Genomic DNA, 20,215 nt, shown 5'->3' with positions numbered 1-20,215 from the left:
ATATATAACATTATGGTATAATAATAACTAACGTTATAGCATCTATAATGTTTGTTTATTCAAGAAAAATATTAGTTGGTTCGTTTAATGAATTTATTTACACAGGTACCGTACCCATTATTCTCCTTAATTTCTCCGGGAAACGTCTAGCACATCTTGCTCATTTCCAAAATACACATATTACAGGAAACACATCACCATTTACAACAACTCACCAATCAAAACAAGTTAGATGACACAAAAAAAAGAGGCACCAGCTACGGTAGAATACTATCTACTAATACAACTGAACTGAAGCCATGCAAGCCCTAAAACTCAGCATAAAAAAACATTTTTTTTTTGTTTATGGTTAACAATGTGTCGATATTGATACCTATGAATTTTTTCTGGTTTTCGTTTTTTTTTTAGAATTAATTTTAAGATTATTTTCGAAAATATTTTTTTATACTAAAATCTTGTAGAGGAAACAGCTCTCTAAACAGTAAATCGTTTTGTATGGGTTTAAAATTTTGAAGGAAAGCAAGAATCAAATAAAAATCTCAGCAATGTGGAAATCTTATTAAAACATAGAAATAAATTGTAGGAAAAATCCCTAAAATCCTGAGATTTTGGAGGAAGCTGAGGCCAGGAGACCTCCGAGTACATGTCTGATCCAAATTCAGAGATAGTTTTGCAAGTACGAATCTTTGACTGAAAAATAAACTTTTCCATCGAACAATCGACAATTAAAAGGATAATTTTTATTACTCGGATTCCCAAAATATTACCCAATAAACTGAATTTTTTCTTTTTTTTATTACGTTGGAATTGAAACTGGAGATAGTTTCACCAGAGATTTTCCTTGCAAATGCAATATTGAGGGTATGAAGCTTTTGGGATTTCCAAAATCCTGGGATTTTAGAGGAAGCTGAGGCCAGGAGAGCCCCAACCTGTCTGACCCAAATTCAAAGACAGTTTTGCAAGTACAAATCTTTGATTGAAAATTAAACTTCCATGTCTTTGAATGTCGAAACTTTTCGACAAGTAAAAAGAATAATTTTTTTTTACTCGGTTCCCGATAAATTGACTTTTTTTTCTGAAAGTTTTATTTATCCCATAAATTGACCTTTTTTTGCTTATCTGAAAGTCTATATCTCAAAAAGCGAATTAAAATATAGGCTGCTAGGCAGTAATAATTTTTATTACTCGGTAAATATTACCCGGTAAATTGCCTTTTTTTTCTTCTTTTTTTTTGAACGTTGGAACTGGAAAGGAGAGATACAGTTTCACCTGATGTTTTCCTTGCAAATGCAATATTGAGAGAGACTAATTTCAAGCCTGAAACATGAACGGAGGATTCAAGGATCAATTTCCTGAAATTGCTTCCGTTGTCATAGCAACAGTAATTTCCATTATTTTCTTTGAAGGAAACAACATTTAATGTCCCCTCTCAAATAAGGCCGCATGAAGAGTGAAAAGAATATTAACGCCCTTTGAAAAATAGCCAATTTCCGTAGCTGTCTAACACAGATTTCAGCCTTCATTTTCCCCAAAAGCTGTCACGGAATCTAATTCGTATTGTCGCAACTTATTATCATTTCAACTATTCTGCAGTACCGTCAATGATGAAATTTGGTGAAAATATAGGCACACACGTAGGAATTTATTCTGGGAGCTAAATTGTAAAAAAAAAAACAAAACAAGGTAGATTATACTGAATAAGGAAACTATGGGACTGGGGGACAAATAGTTAAAATATAGAAAATTTTTGGAGGGGGGTATTAGAGGGACCTATTCTACGTAAACACTGCAAAAATAGTGTATTTACACATTATCTTGATAAATACTTCCTCAGGCTATAAAACGAAAGTTGAAAGTAAAGAAGAATACATTGAGATCAATTACCAATTGTTTTCGAGTCAGTTTTTGTTAAAACACTGGGTCACACACAGAGCTGTTACTAGGGTTGGCGGTCTCCGGGGAAGAACAATTACAGCCCCCCCCCCCTCCAGACTCAAGTATAATCAAAACGGCCAAATCAAAGTGAAAAGTTTGGTCAAAGCATGAGTTTAGCAAATAAAGTTTGGTCAAAGTAGGAATTGAAGCCTTTATGAGATTGGTTACTCAACACCCCCCCTAGGAATATTTGCCGAGTTGCTACGCTTTTCTCTCGCTTTTGTGTCATTGTCTCCTTATAGAAATTTGTGAGTAAAAAATCAGTTATTTCGAGAACCCGAATAAAGTATCTTCTGCAGAATGAAGGTCGAGTACAGTAAAGATTATTTACTGCTCTGTTAGTCATGAAATTTCCTTTAGTCCTAAAAATGGAGACGAAATGCATAAACATACCTAAATGGCCCGAGAAATAAAATTCTTCGATCGACTTTTTCTCCAGTTACCAACGGACAAGTGAGTAATCATTAGTTCTAAAGGAACTCTACTGGTTCACTGTAGAGTTCTGCACTTTGCATGGAGTATTGAAGGGAAATAGTGCCATGGTCAGTTAGATAAGCTTACTTGAGCCACGGTTAGCAACGCCAAAATAGGAAACAGGACATTCCAATGGGAAGCTATTGGTGTTAAACCTTCAGAGTCCTTAAAAAGGGTTTAAGGAGGGGGGAGCTTTGATTAAGCTCTTATTAGTTGCAATTTCTCTTTGTTTTTTTTTTGTACCAAATCTATTCCTATCAGTTTCATCTTTGATTAATTCACCTTTTGATTAATTTTTCTTCTTTGGAATAGTAAAAGACAAACCTCAAAGGATCAGGCGGCTAACTAAGTCCAATATATGCGATGGTCTGTTCTTCTAATGAACATCTTTTACTATAAAAACGTCATCTTGCAGACTGGGATCTAAATAGGATTTTATTTTCAACTACATAAAGACGTTGGTCAGCAAAGATTATTTACTGCTCTGTTAGTCACGAAATTTCCTTTAGTCCTAAAAATGGAGACGAAATGTATAAAAACCCCGAAATGGCCCTAGAAATAAACACCTTCGATCGACTTTTTCTCAATTTACCAACGGACAAGTGAGTAATTATAACACACATAAGTTATAAAGAAAAATGTTGATTTAGTAGGAAAAATGAGTTTAGTGGGAAAAAAATCGCTAAGCTCTCTCTTCGGTCAACGCTAATTTGCTAAATTAAATTCCATTATTTTAACACAAATTTAAAGACTTCATTGACTTTTTCCTTAGCAATATAATGTGACTACTCGATTTGAGACCTTGTTTTCAACCCCCTTTAAGCTTAACTGCCTACGGATTGTTCTGGGTACCTGGTTGACTGACAGTATTTCAAATAGTAGGTTGTACGAAAAATGTGGTTCGATCTCACTTTCTAGGGCTATAATGATAGAAAGGTTGAGATGGTTAGGTCACGTTCTGCGGATGAAGGATGAAAGATTGCCGAAGATCCCCCTTTTTGACTAACCGTCTGGGGCTAAACGCAAAGCAGGTTGTCCTCGTCTGGGGTGGGAGGATGTCATAAATAAAGACTTAAAGGAAATGGGAACTTCCTGGGGTTTAAAGAGGGATGCCTTGAATAGGTTGGGCTGGAGGAGGAGCGTGCGTAGCTGTGTTGGCCTCAGGCGGCTTGGTGCTGCGGTGAGTTATTATTATTAGTAGTAGTAGTTTAAGCTTAATCGTATCAAATGATTGTCGTCTGAAAGGGATGGTTAAGAGAATACTCCGGGTTATTTATTCACAGCTCTATGACATGCATATCAAATAAAAAAATTATCACAAACAGTCAATATAAAATACGCGGGAGATAAATGTAACTAAAAACTAAAAAAAACATAGCTTTTGGCTAAAACTGTTTATTTCTCCACTCAACATCATTTTTCAAACAAAATAAAAAAATGCATATTTTACATTTAAAGTTGCATTATTTTTTTTTTAATTTGCATAATTTCCCACAACTAAAAATCTTTGTGTTATCCTTCCCTAAAGCTATTTCTGTCGCAGTTTTACAAAAATGGCTTCTGTGTCTAGAATTCTATTCACAATTTGGTTGCAGTAAGTTATTAGAAACATTAGCCCAATTTCGGATTCAATGTAGATGTATACAAAACTCAAGACTATAAAAGCTTCTTTTGTGAGCTTTTTTTGTCGGCGATCTTTTAATGTGGTATATTAATGATTATTTTGTTATTTGTGTTTTTCTGTATTACTAGAGTGGCTTCTCAAAAAACAAATAAATAAACCCCTCCTCCTCTTGTGCGTGGCTCCTGTGTTCCTATGCAATATTGTTTATGTTTTTCCGCAGCTCTATTAAACTTTGTACGCAACACGAATTGTGAATCTTCAAAACCAACTTTTCTTGATCCTCCCTTTATCCCTTGAGTATATAATTAAAATTATTTGTATATAGTAGCTTTAATGTAAGCACCGATCTCTTTAAGTTAAAACCTGGTTAGGTCTTTGTCATTTGAAGGAACAGAGTAAACAGAACTCTTTAGGGAACAATTCCTAAGTCAGGATTTATCTAGTACAGAATACTTCGAATTCACTGGGGATCAACTTCTTTGATACTATCCTTGACTAGAATCTTAATGCCGAAAATTTAATGCCTTCTGATACCGAGTTCACAATTTTTTTTGATTAGTTTCTGAAAGAACAAATATAAAGAAACATTATACAAAGTAATAGTTATTTTTACGCCACTCAAAGAAACAATCGAAAACTGAAAAATACAAGGCTTCTGCATTTTCGTTTTATGAAGCAAAATCATAGATTTATGTCCCGAATGGACGCTACACAGTAATAAATAAAAGAAAACAAGCTTTTTTCAACTGAAAGTAGGGAGCGACATTAAGACTTAAAACGAACAGAAATTACTCCATATATGAAAGGGTCCGTCCCCTCCTAAATGCCCCGCTCTTTACGCTAAAGTTTGAACCTTTGTCACAATTCCACATTTTAAAACAATGAGCCCTTTCAAGACATTCTAGGACCACTGGGTTGATACGATCACCCCTTGGAGAAGAAGAATAAGAAAAAATACTGATCACCCCGTGATCAGTCTTCTGGCAAAAAATACGTAATTCCACATTTTTGTAGATAGGCGCTTGAAACTTTAACAGTAGGGTTCTCAGATACGCTGAATGTGATGGTGTGATTTTCGTTAAGATAAAATGACGTATAGGGGTGTTCTCCCTATATTCCCAAATAAAGCACATTTTCTTAGACTCGTAACTTTTGATGGGTAAAACTAAATTCGATGAAACTTATATATTTAAAATCAGCATAAAAATCCAATTCTTTCGATGTATCTTTTAGTATCAAAATTCCATTTTTTAGAGTTTTGGTTACTATTGAGCTTAAACAATTCAAACTAATTTTAGCTTCTAATTGACTAGATCGTTAACAAAATTAATCGTTTTATGAAGATTAGCAGACACGTAGTTGAATTAAAGGTAGCCTAATATTTTTTTCAAATTTTAGACCAAAATAGATTATACTTCTTGATGATCAACATAAATCTGGAAGATATTCGAGAGTTCGCAGAAACGAAAAAAAACGAGAAACGTCTTCCTTCTGGCAAAAAAAAGCAAAAGTTCGCATGTTTTGTATACAGGAGCTTGAAACGCCTACGGTACGGTTCTCTGACATGCTGAATCTGATGGTGTGGTTTTCATTAAGTTTGCTTCACTCTTTGAGTGTTTTTCACCACTTTTTCGAAAATGGGCAGCTTTCTCAAGCTCGTAGCTTTTGATTGGTAACTTTAAACTTTATGATCTTTCTATATTTGGAATCAGCATAAAAACCAAATTCTTTTGATGTATTTTATTTTTATTAGAATTTTATTTTTTAGAGATTCAGTTACTGTTGAGCCGACTCACTCCTTACTTACAGTTCATTACCACGAACTATTTGATTAAAATAAATTTGGAGCACATTCAAGTGTTTACAGAAATGAAAAAATAAAACTGAAAAATACAAGCCTTTCAGATTGTTTCATAAACTCACGAATTTATAACCTGAATAAATTCCAGATAAAACGGAAAATTCAATACAACACGGGAGCAGGTAAACAGTCATCACACATCAACGAAAATGGCAGAAACATTGGTCATTAAATTCAGAGAAGCATTCCTAAACAGCTGGTTTTGCCTGATCAAAACAGATCCAATCGCTTTTGTTGACAAATGGAAGAAAAAGAGCAAGGAGCTCACGAAAATATATACTATCGATAGTCTATTATAAACTGATGTGGGTATGAGTAAAATATATACTCCAGAGCCATCTCTAATATTGATGAAAAGAATTAGATAAATCGATAAAAGTGAAGAAAATACATCTTAACCAATAAAGAATACAAAGACATATAAAGAAGATATATACTACAACAAGATGTAGAAAAATACCAAGCAGTGTAAGAATAATAATCCAGTTTAAGACGGAGTAGCATGAAGAATGCTAAATAGTCATGACTGGAAAATCCATAAACCTTATCAAAAGAAAATAATAGTTTTAGACACAAACGGAAACTTGTTTTTACTGTGAGATTTCTGGCGCACCCACGTTTCAAACGATGCCATAATGAATTAACGAGCGCGAGACAGCCTTTCTAATGACAAACTGAGGCATAATAACGTCAGCTATGTATATACTTTTAAAGGGGAGAGAGAGAGAGAGAGAGAGAGAGAGAGAGAGAGAGAGAGAGAGAGAGAGAGAGAGAAAAGTAAATTTAAAAACTATCATAGCATAGCTAATTTTTTTTTTTTTTTTACAAATTCCCTCCAATAAGCAAAAATCACACACTACGACTCAGCATTGAAAATAGATGTGAAGAAAGGCACAAATGAGTTGGCGTAACGATTTGTTCGTACTTTAAGGGGTAGAAGTTTATTTTGTAATCGAGTTTGACTATTGGGACTGGCTAGTTCGGGTAGTAGTGATCGGTGGCTCGTATTGGCTAGGACGGATTTTCAAAATTGCAAAATCAGGTGTTCAATAAAGCTTCTGAATTATGGTCTTAGACGATGATCAAACTTGCTCAAACTCTTCAGCAAACCTCAGCCAGCTCCCATTCGTGGCCAAATTTGCAAAAACATCCGGCTGGCTCCAGATCTTGTTTAACTAGCGTTCACCGATTCTTTAACACCTCCTTGTCGTCTACGCCATCCTCTTTTACCCTCCTAGTCTTCTGCGTCATGTTTGTAAGTATACTTCATGTGGATCAGCAAGGAGTATTTTTTAACAAGGCCACCACCAGGGTGAAGTACAGCGTGTCCAGTGGAGCCGAAAAAGCTTGCTGGTGCCTTTTTCCTAACTGTAACAGCGTCGGTTGTTTTCATCGCTCAAGATCTGATTTGATAGCCAGATATGTAACACTGAACGCTGACATCGGTGCTCGAAGATCTCTAAAATGCTCCCATGCGTCGCTTTGATGGGCCAGGATTCGATGCCGTAGAGAAGAACTGCATTATGTGTCGAATTATAAATGATCATCAGTGTTCTTAAGCTTATCTCTTGACGAACACAGAAATTTTTGTGGAGTTGAGCGGGGACTGTTTAAGTTCTAGATATTTTCCTCCCCACGTCATTTCCACTTCAAAATTTGTAAAATCCCTAAAACCATTCACGAAATCCTCATATTCAATTTCAAAGCCCCTAGAATCTTCCTTTTTTTCAATTGGCCAAATGGCAAAGTATAAAGATTGCTATTCGTAGTTTTTATAGGGAATACATCCGAACTAAGGAAAACACCCTAAATTTTCGACTCAAAGTAACGGTCAAGCTTGAACTTGGCTCTTTAAACTTCATCGTAATTCCATATTTTAACATTCCAGTCAAAAATTCTCTCGGTATAGCTAGGTTATGACAGTCTCGAATCAGAATTTTCATTCAAGATTTTACGAAACTCTGAAATAAAAAGCAAAGAAATATAAAATTCACAGAAGATCTATAACCTGAAAAAAAAAAACCAATCAACGTTAGTCCCTAAATAAAGTTTCACTAATAAGAAAAATGAAAAACCTTTGTTTTAAGGGAATCCTCCTCAAAGTAAACACAAACAGAACGTCACTTTTGGAACGGCCCATTATCTTAGAGAGAAAAAAATGTAAACAAAACCGTTTAAGGTTTTTTGATGAGTTCATAAATTTATTCTCAATGCCTTAAGGGCGATTTTTGAGGAAGGAATAGAAAAACATGTACTATTGGACCATTTTTAAATTCTTCCAGAGTAGAATTTTCCTCAGTCTCCAAACCATGGTCAGAGTCAAAGTAAAAAATAAAACACTAGTTTTTATGGCACTTGGTATTTACCAAGTGACACATAGCGATCGCAATTTCTATCGGTCTGTCGGTCCCGGTTTTGCTAGTTTGGGCACTTCCAGATAAGCTAGGACGATGAAACTTAACAGGCGTATCAGGGACCAGACAAGATTAAATTAGAAATAGTAGTTTTCCCGATTCAACAATCTGTGAGGGAGTGGGGGGGACGGTCAGACGAAAACACTTAGAGTGGAGAGATCCTAATAAAAGCTGGTGGGAACAAGCTCTTGGCTCTTCCGACCTCGTCAAAAGTGCCATATGAGCTCTTGGCTCTTGTTTTTTTTAGAGAGAAAAAATGTAAACAAAACGGTTTAAGGTTTTTTTGATGAGTTTATAAATTTAAGCTCAATACTGTATATCTAAGGGGGGTTTTTGAAGAAGCAATAAAAAAACATGTACTGTTAGACCATTTTTAAATTCTTCCAGGGGAGAATTTTCCACGTTCTCCAGACCATGGTCAGAGCGATTCCATCTTCTAATACTTCTCATGTGCAGGAATTACGGTTTGGGTATTCTTAAATGTATCTTCTAGGCAGAGAAGGGCAGAATACCTTTCTTTAAGCATAAAGACAAACTTGCAAGATAATAAGTAAAAAAGGATATCTTCTTTCCAAGTTTAACTTGCTTGTTTACTGGGAATAGATATAACGGAGAAAAAAAAAGCTCGCCGGCTAAAATTATTTGGAGGAAACATGAACAAATTGCTCTAATAAATCAGTCTTATCCTTTCCCTGGGCTTTGAAAAGGAACTCACAATCTACCACGCTCAGATATGACAGTTAATAAATTACAAGTGTAATACGCTAATTATAAAGAGTGGGGAAAAGAAAAAGAGAAAATGTCCCATGAAAACCATAAAAGACCTCATTTTTCTGCTTAACAATGTTTATAAGTGGCAGAGCCTTATTAAAAACTGTTATGTTATTAGTTTTAATATTCAAAGTCAACATAATTTACAGAAGTTTTCGGATTAGGACCGGGTCCTAAATAATTCCGAGACAAAATCATCAAGGCCAGCAGACAAAGATCGAACTCAGGCAGGTTTCAAAAACAATTAAAGAAATTAAAAAAAGACCAAGAAAAATATTTTCAGTTATTGAATCCAAGAAAACGACACAGAAATAGGTTATCGCATGGATAACTAGATGCTTAGTTAAGGTTTCTGAATTTATGTCTGATGCGGTTTTTTAAGCTACGTTGGATGGTGCAGCCTAAAAATACTCTAAATATTACTTATTTAATCTAAATATAGGTTGGGCGGAGGGGTATGCTATCCCCTTTAAGTCTCGGCTCCTTGCGCTATGATTCAGCTTGTGCCTTACTAAAAAGACAATTAATACGTTTGCTTGTTTGTTACAAGTTTGTTACCCAAATCGGATATTTGTTGCTATACGCACGTTTTGCACCAAGTCTGAAAAACTTGTTTTTCAGTCTTGAAAACTTGTTTTCAGTCTTTTCAGTTGAAAACCTGTTTGCTACAGGGCCCAAATCGCATATTAGTTTCAATACGCACGTTTTGCACCAAGACTGAAAAGCTTGTTTATCAGTCTTGAAAACTTATTTTCAGTCTTTTCAGTTGAAAACTTGTTTGCTACAATTTTGTTACACAAATCGCATATTTGTTGCAATACGTACGCATTGCACCAAGACTGAAAACTTGTTTTTCAGTCTTGAAAATTCGTTTTTCAGTCTTGAAAACTTGTTTTCAGTCTTTTCAGTTGAAAACCTGTTTGCTACAAGTTTGTTACCTGAATCGGATATTTGTTGCTACACGCAAGTTTTGCACCAAGTCTGAAAAACTTGTTTTTCAGTCTTGAAAACTTATTTTCAGTCTTTTCAGTTGAAAACTTGTTTTCTACAAGTTTGTTACACAAATCGCATATTTGTTGCAATACGCACGTTTTGCACCAAGACTGAAAAACTTGTTTTTCAGTCTTGAAAATTCGTTTTTCAGTCTTGAAAACTTGTTTTCAGTCTTTTCAGTTGAAAACTTGCTTGTTACCAGTTTGTTGCCCAAATCAGAAATTTGTTGCAATGCGCAAGTTTTGCACCAAGACTGAAAAACTTGTTTTTCAGTCTTGAAAACTTGTTTTCAGTCTTTTCAGTTGAAAACTTGTTTGCTACAAGTTTGTTACCCAAATCGGATATTTGTTGCAATACGCACGTTTTGCACCAAGACTGAAAAACTTGTTTTTCAGTCTTGAAAACTTGTTTTCAGTCTTTTCAGTTGAAAACTTGCTTGTTACAAGTTTGTTACCCAAATTGGATATTTGTTGCAATACGCAAGTTTTGCACCAAGACTGAAAAAGATTGAATTCTTAGTCAAATATACGTAAGGCAATAGGTAAGCACACCAACCACAATTGTCAACCAGCGGCATTTTCTACATTTAAATCTGTCTTCATTCTAGTGTGCATCAAACTATGTCATAGAGAGGGGGTTGAGGGGCGGTAAACCCCTCGGCCTCTTAAAACTTGATAATTCCTAGTCGTTTTAAGGTTTAATAAGGATTTTTCCCTTTACCTGAAAGACTAGACTATTTGCCCAATTTCCGTCTGTTTTAACTTTTAAATTATAATAAGTAACTTTTTGATGGCATGATTGCTGGTATTATCATGATATCTAGGCCAAAAGGTTTCAAATAGACAGTTTTTGAACTGATATCCAATTTAGAAATTGCTAGGATTATTCAGAACTAAGAAAAAGTATCGTCATATGGCCCTGACACTATACTTACGAAAGTTGGGTTCGTTCTCCTTTCCATCATTTCTTCGCTAAAAAAAACTCATTAGCCTTTCATTCCATAATGGCACTTTCCAGAATACTGTAAAGCATTCTGGAACAACCGTATTATATAAGCACTCGTCATGAATGATCCCACTAGTTATATTAGTCGATTTCTTAACTGCCTAAATATAGGAAATTTTTTAAAAGGCGATGCTTTCTCGTTTTGACGCGTTTCGATTTTCGACAGATTTGCTTCATAATGTCCGATTTGGCGTTCGAGATGATCCAACAGATAATGCTAGAGCAAAACTTTTCAAAAAGTCCGCAATCTACAATAGATTCCGGGTGATTTTTTCTACTTCAATCTTGGATTATTGTAGAGCATTTTACTCTTTAAATCAGATTATTAATCCGGGGAAATTATCCTAATTGTGTTTAAGATGGAGTGGGCTCTATTGCTTTAAGTCTTATTTGTCTGATTATGTCATCTATATTGGTTCTCTTTTCCACTCACCTTTAAAAGTTGAATGTGGTGGTTCCTCAGGGGTCAATTCTAGACGGAAGTCACTAAGAAATAAGATGGGACTATATGGTGGGCATTCCAAAATTCCCCAATTAAATCGCTCAAAGAGCCATTGGGTTACACGAGCATTGTGAAGATACGCATTCTCATTGATCAAAATGATTTCAGAAGCCAACATGGCTCTCTTTCTGTTTGGAATAGCTCTAGAGGCATTGCGAAATTTCACGTTAAGAATCTACTCCCTAGCACCCTTAGTACCCTTATTACGTTAAGAATCTTACCACCAGCCTAAGAATTTTACCTTATCACTTACCTTACTACAACTAAGAGTCTTAACTTATCACTAGCACCCTTATTACGTTAAGAATCTACCCCCTAATTGTCACCCCCTAGCTTCACAATTTTTACGAACAAGATACCCTTTTTGTGTAGTAATAGTTGCCGTAGCTTTGCGGCTGCTGGGTGTTGGTTTTAATTTTCGCTGTTAGTTTCGGGAATTTTCAAACCCCTCCATGTAGTCTCGAATTAGTACCGAGTCCTTCAACCTTAATCTGAATTTAAGAAGTGGTTTCAAGGCTGGTGAGGAGCTCAAAGAAACCGTCACAACTCAATTCAAATGACAGGTGGCAACACTTTATGCAGAGTGTGTTACAAAGATTGCTCAATATAACAAATGTCTCATATTGTCAGGGTAATTTTTTAGAGAGGTAACCTTGATTATTAAATTACTTTTTTTTTGCCAGTTTTTCTTTTATATCCAATCGGTAGCTGAAAATATATTTGTAGTTTATTTTATAGTTTAATTATTATGTTTATTATTTTATAGTTTTATTATTTGTTATATATTCGTATATTTTATAGTTTTATTATTGCGAACCTGCATTTTGTTGTCGTTTATTCTTCATACCACTGCTACTAACTACTAACAACTCACCGCATCACCAAACCGCCTGAGGCTAACACAGCTACCCATGCTCCTCTTCCATCCCAATCTATTCAAATCTTCCCCCATTACTCCCTCCCACAAGATTCCAATTTCCTTTAAATATTTCTTTATAACATCTTCCCACCCCAACCCCGGACGACTTGCTTTCCATTTAGTCCTTGACAGTTGGTCAAAAAGGACAATCTTTGGCAATATGTCATCCTTCATCCGCAGAACGTGTCCAAGCCATCTCAACCTTTCTTCATTATAGCCCTAGAAAGCGGGAGAGAATCCCAAGTTTCCTACACTCTACTCTTTAAAATACGGTCAGTCAGCCGGGTAGCCAGAACAATCAATAGGCAATTTCTCTGGAAAACATATAGCAAATCTTCACCCACTTTCGGAGCACCCATTCTTCAGAACCATGTTTGACCACTATCATCACTGTAGCTTCCAATCTTCTAATCTTGGATAATCTCTTTCATACTAGTTGCCATCCCAGAAGATTCCAATTTCCTTTAGAAATTTCTTTATAAAATCTTCCCATCCCAACCGCGGGCGACCTGCTTTCCGTTTAGCAAATACGTTCTGAGACCATACTGGCTATACATGACGTATAAAACCAAAAAATAAATAATAAATGAAAAGAAAAAATCAAATAGGTGAAAACACGAAGATTTTGTCAGTCAGCAGCAAAATATGAAGAAGAAAATCAAGCAAATATTTCGACAAGGATCTCTGCCAAGTCGTCCCCAGTGCTAAAAAAAAAGAAAAAAACAAAGAGAAAAAAAAAGAAAAACAACAAAATCTAATCTTCCGAAGTGAACACTGCAAGAAGAGAAAAGACACTGAATCAAAAAACCAAACAGAGATCAATGAAAGAAAATTTACCAATTAGATTGAATAAGTATACTGCCTTGCAACAGATTTTGCTGTCAACAATTTCGGTTTTCATTAGATATGCGGACAGGCTGTCTTAAATTAAACTGGGCGAAAATATTGATAGAGTCTTTTAATATTAAGCTGTTATAAATTGAGCTTGCGGAAATATCTCCCGTGTCTCTATGTATAGCCAAATTTATGTTTTTTTTTTTTTTTTTTATCTCGATTGCCTTTTTAAAAGATTGCAGTAGGCCATTTACGGTATATATTAAAGTTGCCTCTTCAAAAAGAATTAAATGGGTAAGATTTTCGTCAAAATGCTGGGCCAGAGCTGAATCAAAGTTGTCATTTTTACTTTCAAATCTCAGCGACTTATCTATTGAATTTTTTTGTTCATGCAAACGTTCCCCTAGTTGTTGATGGGTCCTACCCATGGTCCCACCAAATACAGAGTCCCGTGTTCATGTGGAAAATTTTACATTTTGTAGAATTTTAGAATAAAATTTTGGTTCATTTTACTCTCTGCATAAAGACCCTTGATTCCCAACATGGGGCATGACAATATTTTGGTGGGCCATGGGCAAGATCTGCACCCTTTGGCAGCCTCGATTTTGAAAAAACAACAACAATTTATTCATGTGAATGATGTCATATTCATACGCATTTAAAGACCAAAAAAGACACACTGTGTAATTGCAATGACTTCATATATTCTATGAAAAGTGTGACATTCAGACAATATTTTTCAATAAATAAAATATGCCTTAAGGACAACACGAAAAAAGATACCAAGTTAATTACGATTTAAGCTTCTTTCAGGCGAATACACGTAAAATTTCGAAGAAAAATATTTAAATATCAAGAAGGGGATATGAGGATTTTAGAAATACTTAGGTGGAGCATTGCCCAAAATCAGTTGGAAACCATTTTCGGGCCAAAAGCTATTGTATTTTTGGCAAAGTATTCCTGATACATAAAATACAGACAAAGATAATCTTTTTGGGAAAACTATTAAGCAGCATGCTAAGTAAGTTATTAAGTAACTCCGCAAATGTTATATTAAAAATGTTCCAACATAATAAGAAAATACCTCAAACTTAAAAGTCAGCCTAAAAAACGTTAACCTATGAAAAAAATCTTAGCTCAAAAGCTGATACAAAATATACCCTATTGGATAAATCGTCAGTCACGTATAAAAAGATCGTATCTCCATAATTCTAAACTTTCAGAAGAGCAAGAATAAATTTTTATTTTCCCTTTGATAACCGTAAAACAAAAACGGATTGACATGTATTGGTTTTACATATCAATCCAAATTGTTTCCGGACACAAACTATAATAAATAACCGATTCAAACTCAAAACGAGCAACCTGACTAGGGCTCAAAACCCCTAAGCCTTCTCAAGGTGAGAACATAATTTTTCACTTTACTAAAAAAAAAAAAAAAAAAAAAAAAAAAAAAAAAAAAAAAAAAACGAATGCACATTGTCAGTTTAATATACTATTGCTCATATTTATTCTTTAAAATCTTAATAATTTTTGATTTATTACAGTTAAAAGTTAAAACACTTTTTTTTCAGTAAAATACAAATTACGTTCTGGCCTTGAGAGAGCCAGAACATAGGCCAGAGTGGAAATTATGTTCTGGCCCTAATCATGTTAAGTTCTTATCGTTTTAAATTTAACTCGATTATTTATTGTAATTTCTGTTCCTTTTGGGTTTAATTTATTTATTGACGATGATTTGTGGCATTTTAGGCTTGGTAGACTATTTGATTTTTTTTCTTCTCATTTTTAGCTTAATGGAGTTCATTATTCTTCTTTGAAAAATTTAGTTTGTGGGAAAAATTTTTTAATTAATTTCTTTTCATTTTATACTGACATAGTCTTTTTCGAGGAAACAAAATTGGAAAGCTGATTGTCCTCTAATTCCATTTGAGCCTTAAAAGGGGCACTAGAACTTCTAATTTCCAATGAAATTAGCTCCTTTAAAATAATGATGTTACTAGTTATGATAGAGCAGCGCTGCCTATGATATTGTTTATATGCCCCTTTATTACTGACGTGCATATAGTTTTTTCGTTTCAATGAAACTCCTCCTAAACGTTCCCTAAAAGTTTCACGCTTCAAGTTTCAAGTTTCACGTTCCCAAAAGTTCCCCTAACGCATAATTGCTGAAGCTACCAGCAATGCTTAAAAACATAGATGTCTCAAAACTTTGTTTGGATGGTTGTTTTGGGTGAATGACGGGTGTGGGGGGGGGCTGGTTGCTCGCTCTCAAACCACTTTTAACTCTTAAAAAGGGCACTATAACTTCTAATTTCAAATCAAAAGAGCCCCATCTGAAGTTTACACAACCCATTCCATAAAAACCTTATGTGCCCCCAGGACACAACTAACAGCCCTTGACCCAGGGCTCTGGGGGGTTGTCAACCCTGGAGGCATTGTTAAATGTTCTTTGGACTATTTTGTTTTAAAATGGATATCTCCCAATTTCGATCAGATAAGTGTTATGAAAAGAGGGGTAGTTAGGGGGGCTAGTTGACCTTCATCACTTTTCAGTCCTAAAGGGGAACTAGAACTTCCAATTTTCACACAAATGAGCCACCTCTAAAAGTTTATGTATCCATCCCTTCCATAAAAACCTTAAATGTCCCCGGGGCACAACTTACAACCCTTGCCCCCAGGTTCTGGTGGTTTGTAACAGACTCAAAAGCCATATTATATGTTCTTTGGACTATTTTGAATAAAATGGTTATCTCAAAATTTCCATTACCTACATTTTGGAAAAACACAATGTGTGGAAGAGGGGAGGGATAGCTATCCTCTGATCACTTTGACTCTTAAAAAGAGCACTAAAACTTCAAATCATTTCCAATGAGATCCCTTTGAAGTATATACAACAGCCCTTTCTATATTTGTAAGTTACTCCAATTGCTATATCAAAATTTTGATTGAATGTATTTGGAGAAATAATAGGCATGGAGGGGGGATGGGGGTTGCTTGTTCTCAAATCATTTTTGACTCCTAAACAGGGAACTACAACTTCCGATTTCAAATCAAATGAGCCCAATCTGAAGTTTTTACGACCAGCCATTCCATAATAACCTTATATGCACCTACGGCATACCTTACAACCCTTGCCCCGAACTCTGGACCGTTCTGTCAACCCTGGATGCATTGTTATATGTTCTTTGGACTATTTTGAACAATATGGCTATCTCAAATTTCAATCAGATGCGTTTCGTAAAAAGAAGGGTAGTTGTGGGGGGGATAGTTGCTCTCTGTGACTATTGACTCTTAAAAGCAAACAAAAACTTCCAATTTTCAACCAAATAAGACTCCTCTAACCCTTGGCTCCAGGCTCTGGGGGTTTGTTTTAACCCCAAAAGCATTGTCGTATGATCATTGGACTATTCTGAATAAAATTGCTATATCAAAATATAGCCGTTGATAACTGCCCTTCCATCACTGTTACTCTTAAGAAGGGCACTAGAACTTCTGATTACCAATCCAATGAATCATCTCCGTAGTTTATTCTACCACCCTTAATATAAAAACCTTATATGCACCAAGGGCATAACTTACAAACCATGCACTGTGGGCTGTGGAGGAGGGGTTGGTCACCCTTCAATTTCGAATCGAATAACCCTTTTGAAGTTTCTACGACAACTCCTTGTCTACGAAGTGCCCTGGTCTAAAATAAACAAACAAACAAACAAAAACAAATAAATAAAATAAATCAATAAATAATACTTTGTGACCATCGTTCGCTACTTAGGCAATGCTATTGTGCTGTCTATGATTACCAAGTATGAAATATTTAATGTCCAAATACTGTTAATTACTGATAAAACATAATCGTATGACGTGATCTAATTACATTTAAATAAAAGATAGTACCTTCCCCCTGACCCCAGGACTTCGAACCACCCCTGTCCTCAGCCCCCAACTTCTTATGTGAAGTTTTATATTGCTTATAAAATCTTATTACGAGTCTAACAAAACTTCCTCGAGCAAGAGGGGAACAAATTATAAGAACGTATTTGAAGGACTTGATGAGATGGAGCAAAATGCTGCTCAAAAATACGCCATCGAACGGGATGAGAAGAGGCTACAAGAATATATTCTAAGGAAAGGTGCTTCATGGAGATATTAAAAACAATGTTTCGAATAGAATATGGCAAAAGAAGAGCCTATGCAGCTGTCTTAGTCTGAGGGGGCCAAGATCTACAATATATCGCTTGCCTTGACAACATTCATAAATTTAAGCAAACATAAAATCAGAAATTACCTGGCCTTAAGGATTGTCCTATGAGCAAAAGATTGTTTTTCGTCTTTCCCAATTAGAAAAACAACATCAGCTGTGTCTTTATCGTCCATAAGTCGTTCAATGTCTTCTATTAATTTAGCCACACCAGACAGAGTTTGTTCTACAGGATGACCTGGATTCATTCTGTAATCAGAAAACAGGTCTATAATACATTAAATACATATTGTAATGTGCAAGGCCCAAGCTTCGCTCGGGCCCTGGCACTCAGTAGGTAGATTCATTTTTTATGAATCTGTAAATACAACGTTTATAAAACACAAGCTTAAATGCAAAGTTTATACGACGTAAACAAAAACCAAATGCTTATTTGGCTCAACAACTACTATTTTGGAGCTTTAAAACGGCTGAAGTGACGTGTCCGAACCCACGTAATGACCACCGGCTTACTATGGGTTACAACATTCGTTTTTTCCCATTTTATTTGATTTTTTTTTATATACGTATTTTTATATATTTTATTATATATTTTTAAGATAAAATTTCATGTTATATTTTTTTATGTATATTGTATATTTCTTCTTTTGCAGGAGCCTTTAGTAAACACAAGTTTGAGCTACATAATTTGTAGCCATGAAACATCAAATTCTAGTGCTATTGCTGTGAGTGAAATAGGGATAGATACGATCACCCGTGCTAATGAAGTCCGTGAACCAAACCTCACCTCCTTGACAACGTCACCGTCAACGTCACAATATTACCGAACCTTATTGACGTAATTCATAAAGCGTGTTGTAAGAGCAATATTAACAAGACGTGCATCTAGACTAACTTGAAATTAAAGAAAAAAGTAAATAGAAGCTGAAAGGATATCACTCTCAGGACTGAACAATATATATCAATTGAAAAAAATCGGCCTATTCAGTGCAAAAATTGAATCTCTCGTAAAGAAATCAAAGAAGGCAAGCGTCTTCTTCATACGAGCTAAGGACTTCAAGTATACTGTTAATACCATTTGCTGGAAAAGACAAGAGGGAACCATTTGCTGGAAATGACACCAAATGAAAATGACTATGACAATAAAAATGACAATTAAATGACGACAATGACAATGACACCATTTGCTGGAAATGACAATGGGGAACCATAGTACAAGGTAGAGTCGTGATTCAATGCCTTCAAGGAGTGTTAAAAAAAACATACAAGTGGTCTTTCTGAGGGCCATGAATCAGGGAAAGAAAGGCCTTGAAATGACGAGCAACGAAGCGTTTGGAAAGAGAACAACGTACACCGAGACGAACAATGATGAGCAGTGGAAGATCAAGAACTTGACTAATAAAATGAGCCAGTTCTTCAGGGACTTAGGTAAACGACCGTATACTGACAAGTACATAAAAGAACGATCAATAAAAACTTTGGTGATCGACTAATAGTCTGTGAGATTTGTGGAGAAAGAAGTGTGATGAAGAAGAAGAAGAACTAGATAGAAGATAGACAAGATAACAAGATAGAACATAACAAGAATAACTATATTGAACTATAGAATGAACTATAACAAGATAGAAGAACTATTTCGAAGAAGACTTCGAAATAGTGTAGAATCCATACTTCACGATTTTTACTCTGTAGCTGAGCGATGGACATCGACAAAAAGAAAGGCTTTGAAGATGATTGTTCAGAGATCAGTGTTTAGACTGTCTTCACTTTCTGTTATTGTGTTACTATAAGAAGACGTAGGTATGAATCAAATCCCTTTTCAATATCTTTTCTTCTTGTTCTACTTACCGTTGCTTTATAAAGTAAGTTCTGAGCCAAAAAAAAAAGTAAGCGGTTGTGCACTTAGGTTATTAGCCTGTTATAACCGATTAAAATTGATAGAAATTACATTTTTAATAACGTTATAAAACATATCAAAGTTGAGAGCTGGGCAAAGCTGGTTGTTATAGAACTGGTTAAGGAACCGAAAGTTTGACTATCTTACACTGCTGAGTCTAAGGACGCGCTTAGTCTGAATTAATAACTTACACAATACGTAGTACCCCGATCCTGGGACCATATGTGCACTCTTCCACCTGATGTGGGAGAGATATACCAAGCGGTTAAAAAGTACAGATAGCCCGTTCCTTCCATAAGTCTTCAATAGGACATTTTTTTCAAACGTTAACAAAGAGAAGTTACTATTTAGTAGACATTGCTCGATTAAATTCGAAAGATTACAGAATACATGAATAAACAATGCACACTCTTCAAACAAACAAAAATTAAGTAGTTGAGTCAGCTTTTACCAAGGCTGTCCGCAATGACTTAGTGCAGACGACAGTAGGGTAAAATTCTAGTTGATTGACTTTTGGCTATCTCGGAAAGGGGTTAGGTTAGGAAAATGAAACTTTCAGTCATGAGTCTAAAGGCTGAAGTATGTCCGGGAAGGTATTTTGAAGTACCCATCTCCACTCCTTCTCCCTCTAGAGGGCCCTGACCTTAAGTGACCTTTAAAATATGTGTGTTATAAAGTGAAACCTTGCAAAATAGATCTTCTGCTTGAAGGAAATACACCAAAATTGTTTTCAGCTTTACAACTTTGCTTAATCCCAATTTATAAGGTTTTGAAGAAATACACAT

The 20,215-nt window shown here is 35.3% G+C and overlaps 1 protein-coding gene across 1 annotated transcript in view; it reads right to left on the bottom strand.

The window, feature by feature from the left end:
* Positions 1-20,215, bottom strand: part of LOC136040871 (uncharacterized) — a 685,992-nt gene that overhangs the window by 116,527 nt on the left and 549,250 nt on the right. Inside the window, exon 4 of the mRNA XM_065725262.1 lies at positions 17,621-17,782. Within this exon, the coding sequence (XP_065581334.1) occupies positions 17,621-17,781 (161 nt within the window). The 5' untranslated portion in view covers position 17,782. The remainder of the gene's footprint in view (positions 1-17,620; positions 17,783-20,215) is intronic.

The sequence above is a fragment of the Artemia franciscana genome, chromosome 21 (assembly GCF_032884065.1).
Source record: "Artemia franciscana chromosome 21, ASM3288406v1, whole genome shotgun sequence".
Lineage (NCBI taxonomy): Eukaryota > Metazoa > Arthropoda > Branchiopoda > Anostraca > Artemiidae > Artemia > Artemia franciscana.
Note: the sequence above shows the minus strand (reverse complement) of the source record. Positions and strands in the feature narration are given on the sequence as shown.